This window comes from Chrysemys picta, chromosome 6 (assembly GCF_011386835.1).
Source record: "Chrysemys picta bellii isolate R12L10 chromosome 6, ASM1138683v2, whole genome shotgun sequence".
Lineage (NCBI taxonomy): Eukaryota > Metazoa > Chordata > Testudines > Emydidae > Chrysemys > Chrysemys picta.
The window spans coordinates 91,188,454-91,204,166 of NC_088796.1; the positions used below are offsets into that span (position 1 = coordinate 91,188,454).

Here is a 15,713-nt window from a genome sequence, read left to right on the forward strand (position 1 = left end):
AGATCTGAATTAAAGACACAATTCCAGCCTCAGCTCTAATTATCATTTCTTTTTTGGGTTTAAATTAGACCTTATGAGAGCAAAGTTTTTTGCTGTTTAATTTCTGTTTAGTTAATTAAAACTAGCTGAAGTGTGTACAAAAAGAGCAAAACTGTTTCAATTATTTGACTATTGCTCTCAGCTTCCATTCATTTCAAAATCTGCCCAAAAGTTAAACAGCTCTAAAGGAATCCCTTCAGATTCAAAGGAATCCCTTTGAATCCCTTAGGGAATTGATGGGCAGGATCCCCTGGGAAGCTAATATGAGGGGGCAAGGAGCCCAGGAGAGCTGTCTGTATATTAAAGAAGCCTTATTGAGGGCGCAGGTACAAACCTTCCCAAAGTGCAGAAAGAATAGCAAATATGGCATGCAATCAGCTTGGCTTAATGGTGAAATCTTCGATGAGCTTAAACTCAAAAAGGAAGCTTACAAGAAGTGGAAATTTGGACAGACGACTAGGGAGAGTATGAAAATATTGCTAGAGCATGCAGGGGTGTAATCAGGAAGGCCAAGGCACAATTGGAGTTGCAGCTAGCAAGGGATGTGAAGGGTAACAAGAATGGTTTCTACAGGTATGTTAGCAACAAGGTGGGGACCAGGAAAGTGTGGGACCCTTATTGAATGGGGGAGGCATAATAGTGACAGATGATGTGGGAAAAGCTGAAGTACTCAATGCTTTTTTTGCCTCGGTCTTCATAGACAAGGTCAGCTCCCGGATTGCTGCACTGGGCAACATAGTATGGGGAGGAAGTGAGCAGCCCTCAGTGGGGAAAGAACAGGTTAAGGACTATTTAGAAAAGCTGGATGTGCACAAGTTCATGGGTCCAGATCTAAGGCATCCAAGGGTGCTGAGGGAGTTGGGTGATGTGCTGCAGAGCCATTGGCCATTATCTTTGAAAATTCATGGTGATCGGGGGAGGAGAGCTGCCAGTGGGTGAAGAGCACCCACCACGGAGTCGGCGCCTATGGGAGCAGGTCCTCAAGGAATCCGTTTTGAAGCTCGTGGAGGAAAGGAAGGTGATCAGGAACAGTCAACGTGGATTCACCAAGGGCAAGTCATGCCTGACCAACCGGATTGCCTTCTATGATGAGATAAATGGCTCTGTGGATATGGGAAAAGCGGTGGATGTGATAGATCTTGACTTTAGCAAAGCTTTTGATATGATCTCCCACAGTATTCTTGCCAGTAAGTTAAAAAAGTATATAGTCCATTCATCCAATCTAAAGTGGACAGAAAGCTGGCTAGGTTCGGGCTCAACAGGAGAAATCAACGGCTCAATGTCTAGTTGGCAGCCGGTATCAAGTGGCGTGCCCCAGGGGTCGGTCCTGGGGCCAGTTTTGTTCAACATCCTTATCAATGATCTGGATGATGGGATTAATTGCACCCTCAGCAAATTCGCAGATGACATTAAAATGGGGGAGAGAGTTAGATATGCTGGAGGGTAGGTATAGGGTCCAGAGTGACCTAGACAAATTGGAGGATTGGGCCAAAAGAAATCTGATGAGGTTCAACAAGGACAAGTGCAAAGTCCTGCACTTAGGAAGAAAGAATCCCATGCACCGCTACAAGCTGGGGACCAACTGGCTAAGCAGCAGTTCTGCAGAAAAGGACCTGGGGATTACAGTGAACGAAAAGCTGGATATGAGTCAGTAGTGTGCCCTCATTGCCAAGAAGGCCAACAGCATATTGGGCTGTATTAGTAGGAGCATTGCCAGCAGATCGAGGGAAGTGATTATTCCCCTCTATTCGGCACTGGTGAGGCCACACCTGGAGTACTGTCTCCAGTTTTGGTCCCCCCATTACAGAAGGGATGTGGACAAATTAGAGGGAGTCCAGCAGAGGGCAACGAAAATGATTAGGGGACTGGGGCACATGACTTACGAGGAGAGGCTGAGGCAACTGGGGTTATTTAGTCTGCGGAAGAGAAAAGTGAGGGGGGGATTGGATAGTAGCCTTCAACTACCTGAAAGGGGGTTCCAAAGAGGATGAAGCTAGGCTGTTCTCAGTGGTGGCAGATGACAGAACAAGAAGCAATGGTCTCAAGTTGCAGTGGGGGAGATCTAGTTGGATATTAGGAAACACTATTTCTCTAGGAGGGTGGTGAAGCACTGGAATGGATTACCTAGGGAGGTGGTGGAATCTCCATCCTTAGAGGTTTTTAAGGCCCGGCTTGACAAAGCCTTGGCTGGGATGACTTAGTTGGTGTTGGTCCTGCTTTAAGCAGGGGATTGGACTACTTGACCTCCTGAGGTCTCTTCCAACCCTAATATTCTATGATTCTATGAATCCCTTTCTTGTGTGTAAATATGTAATATCTACTCTCTCTCAAAAGGTTTCATAACAACCCACTGTCCTGGCTGATGATTCTCTTCCCATTAAAAAGGATTTACTTCTCTATGGCCCAAAGTGAGCTATTTTTTATTTACTGCTTGCCATATTTACCCATTACGGCCATGGTCCTGCAAACATATATGCATGCAAGTAACTTCACGTACATAAATAGTCCCACTGTACTTAATGGAACTATTCACCTTTGCAAACTTATCATACATATAAGTGTTAGCAAGCTCAGGATAAAGGCCATAGGTCATTATAACAGCTATTTGTAACTACAGCTGGTCAGAACTTTTTTGACAAAATGAAATTTCATAGAAACATGCATATTTTGTCAGAGCTGAAAACTTTCATAGAGACATATTAGTTTGGATGACATTTTTGTCAAGAAAGGTTTTGAGATCCCGCATTCACTGGTAACTTCTGACATAAGAGACAGACAATCATGGAATCATAGGACTAGAAGGGACCGCTCGAGGTCATCTAGTCTAGTCTCCTGCAAGCATGGCAGGACTATATTATCTAGACCATCCCTGACAGGTGTATATCTAACCTGCTCTTAAAAATCTCCAAAGATGGAAATTCCACAACCTCCCTAGGCAATTTATTCCAGTGCTTAACCACCCTGACAGTTAGGAAGTTTTTCCTAATATCCAACCTAAACCTCCCTTGCTGCAATTTAAGCCCATTGCTGCTTGTCCTATCCTCAGAGGTTAAGAACAATAATTTTTCTCCCTCCTCCTTGCAACAACCTTTTATGTACTTGAAAACTGTTATCATGACCCCTCTCAGTCTTCTCTCTTCCAGACTAAACAACGCCAGTTTTTTCAATCTTCCCTCATAGGTTATGTTTTCCAGACCTTTCATCATTTTTGTTGCTCTTCTCTGGACTTTCTCCAATTTGTCCACATCTTTCCTGAAATGTGGCGCCCAGAACTGGACACAATATTCCAGTTGAAACCTAATCAGCGCTGAGTAGTGTGGAAGAATTACTTCTTGTGTCTTGCTTACAACACTCCTGCTAATACATCCCAGAATGATGTTTGCTTTTTTTGCAACAGTGATACAGTGAGAGAGAAATTGAAAAGCTGTTTGTCAATCTAAAAACCACCATTTTGACACAATTTCATTTCATAAAAACATCTGAAAGGTTTTGTTTTCATTTCTATGTGGAACAAAAACAAAATTTCAAAACGTTAACATTACTGCAAGAGAGAATTATTGTCCTCCAGATAGCTGTACTTCTAACCTAAGTTCCCTGTAAGCTGTGCGGCCGCGCAACAACCTATTTAGCGCCATGCAAGTGCTCAGTGAACTCGCCGTGGTTGGGGACCAACCGGGGGAGGGGTGCCTCTCCCCCGGCCCCCAACCTGCCCCAGCCGGGGTGCACCTCTGCTGGTACTGACTCTGCTGCAGCACAGCCTGGTTCCTGGCCAGTCCAGGGTGCCCCTCCCATGGCAGGAACCCGGCCCTGGCCCAGACCTGCTGGGGTAGGGGAAAGGGCGCCTATCCTGCAGCCCCAGCCCAAGCCCCACAGCTGCTGCTGCTGCTGCTGCAGGGAGAGAGGTGCCTCTCCCCCCCCCCAGCCCAGGTGCTGCTGCTGCTGCAGGGAGAAAGAGCTGGGGGAAGTCCTCTCTCCCCACCATAGTCCTGGAGCCCCCTCATACACCCCAAACCCCTCATCCCCAGCCCCACCCCAGAGCCTGCACCCCCAGCCAGAGCCCTCAGACCCCTGCACCCAACCTTCTGCACCAGACCCACCCCAGAGCCTGCACCCCCAGCCAGAGCCCTTACACCACTGCACCCCAACCCTCTGCCACAGCCCTGAGCCCCCTCACACATCACCTCCATATTGGTGCACATAACGAAATTCATTCCGCACATGGGTGGGAAAAATTAGAGAGAACACTGCTTCTAACTCTTGGTCACAAAATGCATCGGGGTGCTTTGCAGGGCTGGTATAAACAGTTCTGTTGATAAACCCTTCCTTAATAGTTAAAGTTTTGAATGGCTAATGTAGAAGTAATCAGCAAATAATGAACTCACATAGCAGAGAAGGGTCAGAAACAAACAAACAAAAACATTGTTCTATACATGCACGAGTTATAGCATAATACATTTTTGTCAGGAACGGTGTGCACTATATTAAAAACTAATGTTGCATGAAGCTGAAACAATATCACGCTGTCACTAGAAAAACCATCATATATATTCTTACCGCAAGCTTTACACGCAGTAGCACAAATCTCTTCTGCAATATATTCGCCAGCTGGAAACTGAAGATAATCTCCTTCGGTCTTCTCGGGGGAATGATAAAGGTAAACCTGAAGCACTGGCTCTGTCTGCTTGGGAGCATTTGCAGTCCCAAGGATGTCACCATTTTGGTGGACAGTAGAAGTTGCTGTTCCTTCCATCTCGGTCATTGTAAGGCAGGCCATCTTTTCATTATGTTTAGAGCATTTGTCTAAAACAAAAAAAACCCAAAGATTATTTGCTGACTTTAAAAAGCCAGGAAAACTGAAAGAGCTACACAAGATCTGGTATCTCCCATATTTACATGGCAATAATTCGTCAACTTGTTACAATTTCCTACATAAATATATAGATAAAAAAAAAACTGGGATGCTTTTCACTGGTAAAGTCAACATTTTGAAGCACAAAAGCCTTGAATTATAGTACTGAGTTAGGACTGCATAATTTCTCAGAAAGTTTAGCAAAAAGTGAGCTCCTCTACAATTTACAATGCAATTCTACTCTGAAAAGTGACTGTGTGGGAAAAACAAAAAGGCTTTGTAAAGTTCCATCATTATTGCCTCTCAATGAATTCCAGAACAAATATGTTCATTTTACAAGTAAAATCAGGCTTCTTAATTGTCAGCCCTACAAACTCAGAGCTTCTGCAGACCAAATTAGTCCCTCTGTTACACCTGTGCAACCCTATTATCCCCTCAGTGACAGGTCAGAGGTTGAACTGATGACATGTAAGAAGGAATATCAACCAGGTCACACACTGGCCAATTCAGAAAAGAATCCTTGTTCAATTGTGTTTTAGCCCATTCTAGAACAGTTAAATTTCATCTGTAAGAGAAAGCTTAGAATACAATTTTAATTAGAAAGACTTCAGTTTTCAGCAAATGCGCCTATTCTCCTAGCATTTCCTGAAGTGACAATTTATTCTAAAATACATGACAGAAAATAAAGGTAAAAACAAAGTCTAGAAGCACTGTACAAACTAGATTCAAATATTATGCCAATATTTTAAGAAGGAGCTCCATCAAACATTCTGCTCCGGGATCAATCACATGTACCAGTGTGCATGTGCTCACAGAGAAGACCAGTGAAGAAATTGTTTTCCCATTTATACAAAAATGCTCTCTCATAACCATAACTAAGAGAAAATAACTTGGCACACAACCCAATATATTATATGATATGCTCTTTAATGCTAAAACCGAAACTGAAAAAATAAACTGAGAACAATGACAGTATAGCACACTGTCCAACTAAAATAATTTGAAGGTGGGTGGGATGGGGTATAGGGAAGGCAATGAAAACATTTTGGAACTATATACCATTTGGTGCAATCTACTCCCTTCAAAACAAAACAAAAACGTTTGTTCTTCTGTAGTATTTTTTAACCACTCTCAGGACTAAGTCGTCTCTGGCAGGAATGGTTTAACTGGATCCAGAGAGGATGAACTCCATCAGAAGCAGTGAAATCACTCAAAACCTCTCAATTTGGTGATGGAATTTTTAAAATGCACCCAAGAGCACATGACTGGCTAGGCTAAGACTGTCTTTGTTCTCATATGAAACCATCATGAATTTTTCAGTATAATCAAAACTTATAATAAAGAAAGATACTGGTAAAACCTTCTAAAGTTTGCTTATATAAAACCACTTGGTCTCATTCAGCACTTGCTTTTTGTTGTAAAGAATATTTAAAACAAAATGTTGAATCATAAAAATGTACCGGACAAGTGGTAGATTTTTAACAATAATTTTGTTGTGCAATTAACAAGAAGCTATTGTTTTACTAGAAGTCAAGTCTGGAGAAATGCATTAGATTGCACTTTGTGACAATCTATTTATTTTCTTAGACTTGATGAACTATATTATTGTTTCATAAAAGAATCTTCTGAAATGCTACTCTTTGATTATGTATTCAAACCAAAATTCCTTCTCTCTATTCTTGAGATTTTTCAATGTACGATCAAATTGCTATTTAAAATGTTGATTTCCACCCATTTACAATGTGATCCGATTTAATGTACCTATCAAAGTATTGCAAAACATATTTCTTCTTTAATGCAGTAGGTTAATTAACATGGGCAAAAGACCATTTTGATGACAATTCTGAAATAAGGTCTACAAACACAAAGAAATCAGAGATCGCTTTTATTATATTAAAATAAAACTAGTACACGGAGTCAGTATTTCACAGCAACTGTAGGTTGTTTCTCTAGGTTTAAGTGCCAATCCACTGTGGGTTATGCATCCCCCCGTGTCTGATCAATAGAGCATACCGGACTGTTAAAGCTCTGACCTATGGAGCCTAGCTCTTTAGCTCAAACTGTAGACACTTGTGCTTTTTTCAGCCTGGAATTTCCTGGTTCTGTTCTGGTGTGTCAGTCAAGACAGTGGCTGTCACACAAGGAGTGGCACGAATATGTAAGTGTTCAAGTAGAAACAGCCACATTAATTTTAGGCATACAAGAAAGCCATTTTTCCTAAAAGGAAAACTACCTGGAGTGTATCTGCTTATAGCGCCATGCCAAAAGCCTTTCAAAAGGCATAAAGGTTGCAGTTTTTGTTAACAACATGTATGTCTGTTGTTGCCTTCTGTGGCATGGCAGTTGCTCCTACGAAACTTTACCAAAATAGTTTTAATCTGCTGATGAAGTCTGAAGCCCTCCCTTCATTGCAACAATAATTCCTTTAAATAGTACTACTTTAGTAGAAAAACTCAGGCTTCTGTCCAAAATAAACATTGACTTCCTCTTCTCTGAGTTGTCAGGTCCTTCCATGTTAATCACTTTACAAGAAATAGCATTGTTTCCATTTAACATCCTCTTTCTCTTATGCAAAAAACTGACAACTTGGCAGTTGTAACAAAAGCAGATGAAAACAATTCCAGAGATGCGATTTTTACATTGATGATGTCTCTTAAATTATGCTATTTTCTAGTTTCAACTCTATTAACCTGAAATCAGAGGTACAAGTAAGCCGGGTCCGGTCCGATGTACTGGTAAGAGCCGGTACACAGCTGACCATATCAGCAGCACCAACAGTCAGAGCCCCAAGTCCTTGGGTAGTGGTGGCGGCCAGGAGTCCTGGGCTCTTTAAATCACTTCTGGAGCCCCAAGGTAGCGCTAGCAGCAGCGGTGGCCGGGAGCCTCGAATCCTTTAAATCACCGCTGGAGGCCCGATGGCATGGGCTGAGCAGCTCTAAAGTGCTGGCTGGCTGGCAGGCGGAGTCTGGCCCCAGCCTGTCCCTTCCACCTGAGGCCCCGTCCCTTCTGGTTGAGCCCACCCTGCCCCACAACCTTGCTCAGGACCTCGGCCACTCTGCGTACAAGTAAGTCCCTAAAGTTACTTTCACCCCTGCCTGAAAATGCTTATGAAGCAACCAGGTGAAAGCAAATACTACAGTCTCTCTGAATCAGTTTAATTCACCAGAAAGTCTGTTCAGGCCCCAATCCTGCAAACACATGAAAGCACACACCAGCAGTCCTATTGAAATCAACTGGACTATCCTTGCATATAAAGTGAAGTACACGCATAAATGTTTGGAGGATCAGGGCCTGAAAGTGCCATTCATATTAATTAAATTGTTTTCATCTATATTTTGTCTGCTCATTTTACAGCTGATTCACCAACTCCGTTACCTTCATTCCTAGCTCTATCTTAAAAGCTATTCATTTGCATAATCCCAAGAAAATTAGATTAGCCTACCACCAAATTTAAAAAAGTGACCTGGCAAGAAATTTTCATTGCTCCATTTTTTAGTTGACCAAAAGCCCAAGTTACATTTTAAGCATCCCAATATTAATAGCAATTTGGGAGGGAGGGGAGACATTAGCTTCCCTTCTGGTAAAACAGATTTGCTTTGACTACAGTCTTTAAATGTGTGCAAAATACAGAAATTCTTAAAAATTACATGGTGGGAATTAGTGCCTCTTTTGTAAATTACATTATATGGTGCTATCATATTACAGCTAGAATTGACTTTTCCACTCTGGTACCTTCCATTATTGTGCAAATACTTAGAACCCTTCACGGATACAAAATGTATATCCATGGATGCGGATATCCGCAGAGCTCTACCAGGAACTGCAGCAGTGAGAGCAGCAGCATGTCGGGCTGCTACTCACAGGAGCCAGCACCCAGCCCGGGCAGTTCCTCTGGCATGACTGTTCCACTCGCTCCCCTCTTCCCCCCGTCCCAGCCACTGGGGCGGGCATCAGACTCACCGGCAGCTGTCCCTGGTCATGTCAATGTGTGCAAGCAGCTCACATGCTCCTGGACAGGAGTCCCTTTCACACAGCAGTGTGCGTCTCCTGCCCAGTAGCTCCGTGGATATCTGCTTTATATCTGCGGATATAAATTTTGTATCCATGCAGGGCTCTACAAATACTCGGCTGTCAAACTGGAGCATGCCGATCTGAACGGAACATTTGCCATGTAACCAAAACTTAGCAAAATTCAGAAACAGAATGGACATTTGTAGGGATTACAAGAATAGCCGTAACTATTATAATTCTGGGTAACTAATTTTGGAAGAGACAGTTAAACTCATGATTCAGGGCTTAAACCAATCTCTAACTACTTGGGAGCAGGAGGATTCTCACACTTCCTCTGAAGCATCTGCTGCTGGCCATTATCGTAGATAGGTTACTGGACTAGACGGACTCTGGGTCTGATCTGGTATGGCAATACCTATGATCCTAACCAGAATGATATTTGACTGCAAGCATTTGATGGATCAGAGCTGTCATTTTTCGTGATGATCAAATAAAATTACTATCAACACACACACACACACACACACACAAAATTCCTCTTCTACCCTTCATCAGGGCTGATTTTAGTTGCCACCTGGATGTTAGACTGGAATGGTTCATCTGCTTGTCCATACTCATGTAAGGAAGAAACTGGTTATTTAAAAGACAATGTCATTTCTATTCACTTTCAGCAGAGCCGACAGTAGGATTAATGCCTGTATATTTAAAGAAGTGAGAAAGCAAAAGTAATTTATAGCCGGGGAAACCCTGGATTCTGATGAACTTCCAGTTATACAAACGATTTTCATATGAACTTACTACTCCCTTACTGGTCACGTTAAATCATGCTTTTCAACAAAAAAACATTACCATTACATAAGCCTCTAAATGAAGCAGCTATTACTATTCTGAGTAATCACAACAGGGATTTCTCTAACTGTGCATTTTACAAGCCTAGGTGCTCTGCTGAACTCAGACCCAAAAATCCTTGCTGAAATGCTTGTGCTGACTCTTCAGTGCACCTCACCAGGGCAGCACAAAGAGGATGGTAAGGGAGCTTAAACAGCCAGCTGGGGATTCTACTTGCATGTTTCTGGGAGATATAAAGTCAGCAGAACTGGCTATTATGCCATCTTCTCCTCCCCATCTCACCCCAGTTGGTGCAACTGGAACATGCAGCACTCTGGTGATCACAGGCTAACAGGAAGGCCCATCGCACAGTCCTCAGACATTTCTAATTTGTGCCATGGGCTAAACTTGCCCTATAATGGCCCCTGGATAGAAGGGACAGAAAGCGGTCTCTGCCTGCTCCATTCCAGGCATGCCAAGCTCTGCCATGATGCACATGAAGATCTGCCCTCTTGCCTACAGAACAGCACAGGTAGTTTCTAGTCTGGTAATTCAAATATAAAATAAGAATTGTGACTGGTAATTCAAATATAAAAAATCCTTACCCATTCTTCAAAACATATTCTATGTTACACAAGGATTTGAGATTAAAGAATTTGTTTTAGAGAGGACATGACAAGGGAAAACAATGTGTCTTTTTTTTTTTTTTTTTTTTTTGCTTCTTTGCAATGTATTATAAGTATAAAGGCTTTTTTAAGCTGTGGGAATGTAGGTCTTTTCTTTCCTGCTTTACAGGAAAGTCTCCATAGACTACAGGAGATTTAGTAGGATTAGAACAGGGGTTAGCAACCTTTCAGAAGTGGTGTGCCGAGTCTTCATTTATTCACTTTAATTTAAGGTTTCATGTGCCAGTAATATATTTTAACGTTTTAGAAGGTCTCTTTCTATAAGTCTATAATATAACTAAACTATTGTTCAGGGTGCGGGAGGAGGCTCCAGGCTGGGATGGGGGAGTGGGCTCTGGGGTGGGGCTGGGGATGAAGGGTTTGGGGTGCAGGAGGGTGTTCTGGGCTGGGATCGAGGGGTTTGGAGGGCGGGAGGGGGATTGGTCAGAAATCTATAGGGGTAAGAGACCTTCAGAAATGTTCCCTCTCCCTTCCAGCTGCTAGAGTGGAGTGGAACAGAGCTTTGACTTTGGAAAAGACACCTAGTAGCCAGATGACTATACAAAATATGGAGCCCTCAAGCAGGGTCCATTGACTATAACCTGGTAGAAATCCCAACATTCTCCTCCTTCACTGCAGCTGGAGGGACTCACACTGGACCTGGCTGTTTCTTATCTTTCAGATCTACCTGTGGATAACAGGTTTAGTGCTCCATCTCAGAGGTGGCCAATAAATTTTTCAAGACTTGGATATATTGTTTTGAAGTCAAATCCCTTTTGGCCTTGCTTTCCCTGTTCTATCAGCTCTTTTTCTCTCCTGATTTCTCTCTTCCCTGATTTCCCTATCCTTGCGACTTCCTTCTTTATGGGTCAGCAAAGCCACTGTCTCCAAAATAATTGTCATATTTGTGTTTACATGGGGTTTCAAAATTAATCTGGAGGATGGATCTAGGATTCTCCCAATGTAAACCCAGAGGGTAAAGAATTATTCTGTGTACACGAATTTGCTGGCCTACATGGCAATAGGAGGGTTTGGGGGGGAGGAGTGGGAAGGAAGGAAGGAAAAGACATGAGTCAAAAATGGTATAAACAGTGTTTAAAATAGATTTTCCCCATATCTTAGAAAACTCCAGTCTCCTTTGCTTTTTGGTATTATTCCCTTCTCCTTTATGACACTGCTGAGCCTACCAGCTTCAACCAATAAAAGCAAGTGAGTGAGAAGCTGAGGCGGTATGAGGAACTTACTGCTGGCAAACTGGAAATTCTAAGAAAAAAAAAAAAGCCAGTCAGAGCTCAAGGATTACAGTAGCCAAGGTGGAGAGATTTTCATGGTACAGATATTATAACATAATCATATAGGTCCAGATTGTGAGCTGTTCTTACAGCATTGGGGGCTCTTAGGGTATGTCTAGACAGCATTTTGGAGCAACAGACTTGGGCTTGTAGGGCTCAGGTTAGTGGTCCAAAAAATAGCTGGGTAGACTCCTTCTGAAGTTGTAGCTTGGGCTCTGAGGCTCGAAAAGGGGGTGGGGTTCAGAGCCCAAGCTGCAACTTCAAAGTGCTGTCTACACAGGTATTTTTAGAACACTAGCGTAAGCCCTGCTAGTTCAAGTCTGTCAACCCAGACTTGGAGGTTTGCTCCAAAATGCTCTGTGGACATAGACTAGTTGTAGAAGGGGGGATAAAATGGTTGAGATTACCCTTCCCTATCGAACTACTACAGCTCTATCTTTGGAGCTTTTATAATTGTTACTTTGCAAATTGGCCACTTTGCCATGTTGGGTTTAATCTGAACAAACAATGCACAATCTCAATGAAAATCCTAAACCTTCCAGATCACAATCCTGGGTGTCTCCTTTTCTAGAGAGATGTGAGGGAGGAGGTGCTCAACATGTGTTTTTTATGTAAGGCTGTTATTTATTTATTTGTTTTTGAAAAACAATTCATTTGAAGGGTTTTTGTTTGTTTGTAAAGTTTGTTATCTGCCCCAATCTGCAAAAAAAAAAAGGGGAAAGGCAAATTTAGTGTTGCAGAATATGGCTATGTAACTTAGATAAAACATGCTTGTCACGTTGTTGCTATTCTCTAACTTTTTTTCCCAGACTTTTCACAAATAAACTGACAAACAAAGCACCGTACTGGCACAAACCATAAAAAGTGGGAGAACTGGACAAATGCTGCACACAACACCTACAGAAGTGAAGTACACTTCAATAGCATAACCAGAAGACTACCCACACATTTCTTTACAAGTTGTTTCATAGTCAGAAGAGAATCTGGAAGTACGCACTTGCACCAAATTAGCCCTATGTGGAAATTACTGTCAGAAAGTAAACAAGATAACCTAAAGTCACAGTGAATCAGCAATCTGCATACCAGAAGCTGTATTACTATGGTCTCTGCTGTGGCATTTCTAAAGACGCTTATTCTCAGCTATACCATATTTACAACTTTGAGCATCACTATTCAGTTAATTGCTTCAACTTGGAAACATATCAATATCATGTAAAGTCAAGTTATGATTCTGCTTCTCAAAGTGGTTTTTAATACTTTTAAATTTACATAAATGGATCAAGTTTTATGGTGGGAAAGCAACTAGTTTATTAAAATAATTTATCTAATTGCAATAATCCAAAACACTAATATTTTCAAAATAATGCTTTCATTCCAACTTTGAATCTTCTCTGTTTTTAGAAAATCTAATCCTATAGAATGCTGTCTGGATAAAATTTTGTACAATGTTGTTATTATTTGCATTGTAGTAGCACCTAGAGACCCCCTCTCTCCCCCCCCCCCCCACCCATCAGTGCCAGGCACTGTACACACAACAAAAAGACAGTCCCGGTTTCTAAAGGTTTACAATCCACAGCCCCAATCCTGCAAAGATTTACACACTGTGGGTAGTCCTGTTGACTTCAAAGGAGCTACACGCAATACACCAAGTAAATTGTATGTGTGTAAATCTTTGCAGGATCAGGGCCCAAATAGTCGACAAGAGACAATAAGTGGATACAACAAACTGATCAAGAGAGGTAAGACAGGGAAACCGTGAAACTATCATGTTTAATATAATAAGCCATTGTGGGAGGATACCACAAGTATGTACAAGTTTTAAATAAAGATTTACTCACACATCTCTCAAAGAAAATTGCCCAGAAAAATGAAAACCTGCCACAAAGATTTAAAATAAGGGGTCAATTACACCGTATATTATATTGCAGTTTCTGTTATACTACTATTCAATTCTTCTGTCAACACATGTTAAAAAGGAAGTGAGAACTTCAAAAATCATGTTTTTAAAGTCATAAATTACTGAACAATACAAAGTGATAATTTTGACAGTCTATCTGTATAATTCAGAGGAATATATTTGCTTGATAGTTTACTTCACGCTTCCTTTGCCATCAGTGGCCTGCAAGTTCTCCACTGGTTTCATATCTGAAATACCAGTCAGCTACATTAAAGATACAACAAGACATGCACTGCCAAGATCACTTTATCTCTACAAACAGAGCTCAGCAGAAAAATGGAAACCTACAAAAACAAGCCAAGGCTTTGAAAGCAAACCAAGGGTTGTAGTAAAAAGCGTGCTGCTGGTATACTCTTATTTCGTAATAAACTAAAATTAGAGAGACCGTTTCATTAACTCAAAAAAAAAAATACTACATTCCGTTAAAAACATTTTTAAGAGAGCATTTTCATGGAAATATTACCTTACTGGGACAATAATTCAACTATTTATGGTCAATGTACAAAATGCAAAAAAAAAACAAAAATTGTTAATACAAAACTGTTTTATGTTTGAGGTGCGTCACAAGCTCACCCAATACAATTTGCAGTTTTAAAATTTCTTCTATTTTGAGAGAGAGAATACTTGTACAGGTGTATTCCCTGTTTTAAGTATGGAAGATCTCTCCCAAACCTGTAGAAGCTTTCAAAACATTAAAAACCTATGAAGTGCAGCCCGCATAACTTGAGAGTTATCCTTGTAATTCTGAAATAACAGCACTGAAGTTAAACTTTTTTCAGGGGCTTTACTATTGAGTCCTAAAACAGATGACAAAGGAGATCTCTGGCCACCTAACATTAATTTTTAATAAATCTTGGAATACCTGGGAAATGCTAATATTCAAAAAGGGCAAGTGGAATGACCCGGGTAACTATAAGCCAGTTAGCCTGACATTAATCCTGGGCAAAATAATGGAAAAGCTGATAAGGGACTCACTTAATAAAGAATTAAAGGATAATAAAGGGCTATTTAATCTAGCAGAAAAAGGCAGAAAAAGAACCAAGGCTAGAAGCTGAAGCCAGACAAATTCAAAGAAGATATAAGGCACGATTTTTTAACAATGATTAACCATTAAAACAAAGTACCAAGGAAGGTGGTGGATTTTTCATCTCATGTCGTCTTCAGGTTCAGACTGGCTGCCTTTTGTGGAATGTATTCTTTAGTCAAACACAAGTTAATAGCACTGTATTGAGCCTAACTGGGCAAGAGCGTGATATACAGGTGGTCAGACTAGATGATCTAATGGTCCCCTCTGGCCTTAAAAATCTATGAATCAATAGATTGCACTGTTATCATCATCAATTATTTTACTTATTAACAAGAAATGTATTATAATGAAGAGGTGAGAATCTTTGTACTGGGGTGTATTTTTTATAATCAATGATAAAGACGTAGCTATGCAACGGTAAATATAGCCTTTGTTTAGTGGAGTTCCTTTTACTTCTAAAACAAAGGAAGTTCTTCAATACATAAATCCCACTAAAAAAGTTCAGATAGTGGTACCAATAGTTGCCTTAAGTCAAAACAATAGCACTGACGTTTAAAAAACAAAAAACAAAAACAAAAAAACACAGTTAGGAAATTAGAAAGTCATTTAAAAACCTTTAAAAGTCAGAAAGGCCCGAAATAGTTAGCTAAGATTGCAACACTAACTTGATCTCTGCCTCCTAAATCCTAATCACCAACTTCCATCTATCTTCCACTATCTTTCCACTAGAGAAAATATTGCATATGAACCCACCCACTAATCTGAACTTAGATGCAAGTCCTTCTGCCAGCCCCTGGCTTAGGTCAAGAACCATGTCATCATCTCACATTCTTTCCTCATAATATAGTCCAAAGAAAACCCTTCCTCCACACTCCAGCACCCTGTTATGGCTGGACATCCCAACTCTACCTCCTTCACCCTCCCAAAACTGAGGCAACATAGCCAAAAGATGGACTTTATCCATATCAACCCTGAATTTAAGGACCACAGGCTTCTTACCAGGGCTGACTCCAGCATTTCTGCCGCCCCAAGCAAAAAAAAAAAA

The 15,713-nt window shown here is 41.2% G+C and overlaps 1 protein-coding gene across 5 annotated transcripts in view; it reads right to left on the reverse strand.

Annotated features, from left to right (window-relative positions):
* JAK2 (Janus kinase 2) overlaps nt 1–15,713 on the reverse strand; it is a 140,365-nt gene that overhangs the window by 81,570 nt on the left and 43,082 nt on the right. For 4 of the 5 annotated variants that reach the window (XM_005296794.5, XM_024103351.3, XM_005296793.5 and 1 more), the window contains exon 2: nt 4,594–4,839. In XM_005296794.5, coding sequence (XP_005296851.2) covers nt 4,594–4,813 — 220 coding nt within the window. In that variant the 5' untranslated portion in view covers nt 4,814–4,839. Of the gene's footprint in view, nt 1–4,593; nt 4,840–15,713 lie in introns of those variants that run through there. The other variant, XM_065550425.1, reaches the window with a different exon arrangement.